The 4,650-nt window shown below is 45.1% G+C and overlaps 2 protein-coding genes across 2 annotated transcripts in view; both read left to right on the forward strand.

The window, feature by feature from the left end:
• hdac6 (histone deacetylase 6) overlaps nucleotides 1-1,913 on the forward strand; it is a gene marked incomplete at its 5' end in the record, with an annotated part of 6,121 nt that extends 4,208 nt beyond the window's left edge. Inside the window, 5 exon segments of the mRNA XM_014026147.1 lie at nucleotides 717-893; nucleotides 1,003-1,086; nucleotides 1,169-1,315; nucleotides 1,418-1,546; nucleotides 1,710-1,913. Coding sequence (XP_013881601.1) covers nucleotides 717-893; nucleotides 1,003-1,086; nucleotides 1,169-1,315; nucleotides 1,418-1,546; nucleotides 1,710-1,778 — 606 coding nt within the window.
• Nucleotides 1,914-4,133: 2,220 nt separating this feature from the next.
• Nucleotides 4,134-4,650, forward strand: part of lhfpl4b (LHFPL tetraspan subfamily member 4b) — a 4,821-nt gene continuing 4,304 nt past the window's right edge. Inside the window, exon 1 of the mRNA XM_014026151.1 lies at nucleotides 4,134-4,143. The gene's annotated coding sequence lies outside the window, so the exon portion shown is untranslated. The remainder of the gene's footprint in view (nucleotides 4,144-4,650) is intronic.

Consider the following 4,650-nt stretch of genomic DNA (forward strand, 5'->3'; position numbering starts at 1 on the left):
CAATCATGTGAAATATGTTAGTCATGTGAAACATGTTACATTCATGTGAAACATGTTAAACTCATGTGAAACATGTTACAATCATGTGAAATATGTTAGTCATGTGAAACATGTTACATTCATGTGAAACATGTTAAGTACATGTGAAACATGTTACAATCATGTGAAATATGTTAGTCATGTGAAACATGTTACATTCATGTGAAACATGTTAAACTCATGTGAAACATGTTACATTCATGTGAAACATGTTAAACTCGTGAAAAATGTTAAAGTCATGTGAAACATGTTAAACTCATGTGAAACATGTTACAATCATGTGAAATATGTTAGTCATGTGAAACATGTTACGTCCATGTGAAACATGTTAAACTCATGTGAAACATGTTAAACACATGTGAAACATGTTAGACACATGTGAAACATGTTTAACTCTTGTGATACATGTTAAACATGTTAAANTCATGTGAAACATGTTACAATCATGTGAAATATGTTAGTCATGTGAAACATGTTACGTTCATGTGAAACATGTTAAATTCATGTGAAAAGGGATACATTCTTGTGAAACATGTTAAGTACATGTGAAACATGTTACATTCATGTGAAACATGTTAAACTCGTGAAACATGTTAAACTCGTGAAAAATGTTAAAGTCATGTGAAACACTCATCAAACATATATTCACATTAAACTCCTGTTTCTCATCCAATCAGAACGAAAGCAGTCTGGAGCAGCTCACTCAGGGATTGGCCACTTTGGACATCAGTCAACCTCCAACCAAGCAGGTAGCTCCTGCTGTCTCTTCCCCAGTGGGTGGAGCCGAGATCTGTCCGAGCTCTGAGAAGGCGGAGTCAGAAGGCAGTCATTCCACAGAGTGTACACTGCCTCAGGTGAGTCATTGCCTCCTCTATCACCTGTCCACCTGAGTAAATCACACTTACTGTCTCTGACTCACCTGTCTTACCTGTCCATCTGTATGACTCTGTCCACTTGCTACAGAGTCCTGACGGAGCAGAGGGAGCGTGTGGTTGGTCAAAGCCTTTGCTGTCTCTGGAGGTGACATGTGACGCTGATGTGGGCGGAGTCAGTAAACCTTTTATTGTTACTAATAACCTGAATGAAAAACCAGGTGTGTATTTCAGTCTGCCCCTTTGTCTGTTCTCAGAACACTCTGTATGTTGTGGATCCTCTGCCCTGGTGTCCTCACCTGGACGCTGTTAGGCCCCTCCCCCCCTCAGGTATAAACATCTTCCTGCCGTGTGAGAACTGTGGCTCAGACACTGAGAACTGGATCTGCCTCACCTGCTACAAGGTGATCTATCTTACCTGTTGTGCTTTCATGTGTCTCACCTGATGTCCCCATGTGTCTCAGCTGTGTCTCACCTGATGTCCCCATGTGTCTCACCTGTCTCAGGTGTACTGTGGTCGTTATGTTAACGAGCACATGGTGACCCATGGCTTTGGGTCAGAACATCCGGTGGTTCTGAGCTTTTCGGATCTGTCCGTTTGGTGCTACCTGTGTGAGTCCTACGTCCATCACCAGGTGAGCTTTGACCCCTGCTGAGCCAATCAGCAGCTAGGCTCCGCCCCTCAGCTCAGTTGTTAACGTGAATGTTGGGGGCCGATGTTTGATTCAAACTGAAAACATTTTGATGTTTTTAAACAGATTGTTGTTGTTTATAAATATTTTATTGTTGTTTGATCAGATTCTCTTTGAAGCTAAAAACTCCGCCCACATTGCCAAGTTTGGAGACGAGATTCCAGCGTGGAGCTGAGAGGAAGAGGAGGAGGAGCCAGCAGCGCCGCCGCCTTTCTGCCAATGACTGAAGGAAGAAAACAGTTCAGAACCAGCAGGTTGCTGGTTCAAAATCCAGCTTTTATTTTGAAAATCCTGTTCAAAAACAGTTTGTTCTCATCAAAAACTAAATAAAGTTTATTTAAAAAAACCTCATGGATGTCAATCTGACCAGCAGCAGGACTCTGATGAGAACTGGATCAAGAGTTGTGATCCAGTTCTGCTTCAGTCCCTTCCTTTGTTATTGACCAGTTCTCTGTAGACCTGTTCCAACACAGGACCAGTTCTCTGTAGACCTGTTCCAACACGAGGACCAGTTCTCTGTAGACCTGTTACTGTTCCATCACCAAGACCAGTTCTCTGTAGACCTGTTCCAACACAGGACCAGTTCTCTGTAGACCTGTTCCAACACGAGGACCAGTTCTCTGTAGACATGTTCCAACACCAGGACCAGTTCTCTGTAGATCTGTTCCAACACAGGACCAGTTCTCTATAGACCTGTTACTGTTCCATCACCAAGACTAGTTCTCTGTAGACCTGTTCCAACACAGAACCAGTTCTCTATAGACCTGTTCCTGTTCCAACACCAAGACCAGTTCTTTGTAGACCTGTTCCTGTTCCAACACCAAGACCAGTTCTTTGTAGACCTGTTCCTGTTCCAACACCAAGACCAGTTTTCTGTAGACCTTTTACTGTTCCAACACCAAGACCAGTTCTCTGTAGACCTGTTCCAACACAGGACCAGTTCTCTGTAGACCTGTTCCAACACAGAACCAGTTCTCTATAGACCTTTTACTGTTCCAACACCAAGACCAGTTCTCTGTAGACCTGTTCCTGTTCCAACACCAAGACCAGTTCTCCATAAACCTGTTCCAACACGAGGACCAGTTCTCTGTAGACCTGTTCCAACACCAGGACCAGTTCTCTGTAGACCTGTACTAACACCAGGACCAGTTCTCTGTAGACCTGTTCCTGTACCAACACCAGGACCAGTTCTCTGTAGACCTGTTCCTGTACCAACACCAGGACCAGTTCTCTGTAGACCTGTTCCTGTTCCAACACCAGGGGGACCAGTTCTCTTTAGACCTGTTCCAACACCAGGACCAGTTCTCTTTAGACCTGTTCCTGTTCCAACACCAGTTCTCTGTAGACCTGTTCCTGTTCCAACACCAGGACCAATTCTCTATAGACCAGTTCCTGTACCAACACCAGGACCAGCTCTCTGTAGACCTGTTCCTGCTCCAACACCTGGACCAGTTCTCTTTAGACCTCTTCCTGTTCCAAGACCAGTTCTCTGTAAACCTGTTCCTGTTCCAAAACCAGGACCAGTTCTCTGTAGACCTGTTCCAACACCAAGACCAGTTCTCTGTAGACCTGTTCCTGTTCCAACACCAGGACCAATTCTCTGTAGACCTGTTCCAACACAAGGACCAGTTCTCTGTAGACCTGTTCCTGTTCCAACACCAGGACCAGTTCTCTGTAGACCTTTTCCTGTTCCAACACCAAGACCAGTTCTCTGTAGACCTGTTTCTGTTCCAACGCCAGGACCAGTTATCTGTAGACCTGTTCCAACACCAGGACCAGTTCTCTGTAGACCTGTTTCAACACCAAGACCAGTTCTCTGTAGACATGTTCCTGTTCCAACACTAAGACCAGTTCTCTGTAGACTTGTTCCAACACCAAGACTAGTTCTCTGTATACTTGTTACTGTTCCAGCACCAGGACCAGTTCTCTGTAGACCTGTTCCTGTTCCAACACTAGGACCAGTTCTCTGTAGACCTGTTCCTGTTCCAACACTAGGACCAGTTCTCTGTAGACCTGTTCCTGTTCCAACACCAAGACCAGTTCTCTGTAGACCTGTACCAACATCTGGACCTCCTTGTTTTGGGGGTTAGGGTTCTGCTCTGAGACCAGAGTCCTGAACTGTTGAACTGGACCTTGTGTTTCTTCAGCTGTTTATCCAGACTTAGACCCATGGACCTCCTAACAGAGTCCAGGTCCGTAGACCCTCAGGAGGACCAGCAGGACCTTGAGTTCTCCTCCAGACTAGATCTCATCTCTCTGCTGTTTTAGTTTTTACAATAAAACACTGAACTCCTGCTTCTGTTGACCCTCCTCCTCCTCCTCTTCATCCTCCTCTTTTCCCTCCTCCTCCTCCTCTTCCTCTTTCCCCTCCCCCTCCTCCTCTTCCTCCTCTTCCTCTTTTCCCTCTCCCTCCTCTTCCTCTTTCCCCTCCCCCTCCTCCTCTTCCTCTTTCCCCTCCCCCTCCTCCCGTCTTGCTGCAGCATCCTCCTTCTCCTCCTCCTCCTCCTCCTCCTGCAGACACGGAGCTCGTCCAGCAGCAGGTTGGTTCTTGATGTTTGTTGTTTGTCGGCTGCTTTAATGATGGCGTCTCGTCTCGTGAGGTTAAATCCTGGAGATGATGACGTCGTGTCTGATTATCTGATTGGCTGTCAGCCTCATGTTTACTGCAGAATATTTGTTTACTCTGATGCAGCAGGATGTTGGTGTTTATCTCCTGATGATTGACAGCTGTTATCACCTTTATTCTGTGGTCAACAGATTCATCTTACTGTTTTTACTTTGATTCTTGTGAAAATGACTGAAATCTGCAGCCGAATTTCTCCTCTTCACTGATTGGCTCATTATATTCATCAGGAACCAATCAGAGGGCAGCTTGTTTCAGGTGGATCATTGTAACAGCAGGCAAGTCAAACATTAGCTCCTAACACACCGAATCTTAACTGAAATCACAAAACTTTAGCTACTAAACACAAAACTTTAGCTGATGTCATACCAAACTTTAGCTGATGTCATACCAAACTTTAGCTGATGTTATACCAAACTTTAGC

The sequence above is a fragment of the Austrofundulus limnaeus genome, unplaced genomic scaffold (genome assembly GCF_001266775.1).
Source record: "Austrofundulus limnaeus strain Quisiro unplaced genomic scaffold, Austrofundulus_limnaeus-1.0 Scaffold530, whole genome shotgun sequence".
Taxonomy (NCBI): domain Eukaryota; kingdom Metazoa; phylum Chordata; class Actinopteri; order Cyprinodontiformes; family Rivulidae; genus Austrofundulus; species Austrofundulus limnaeus.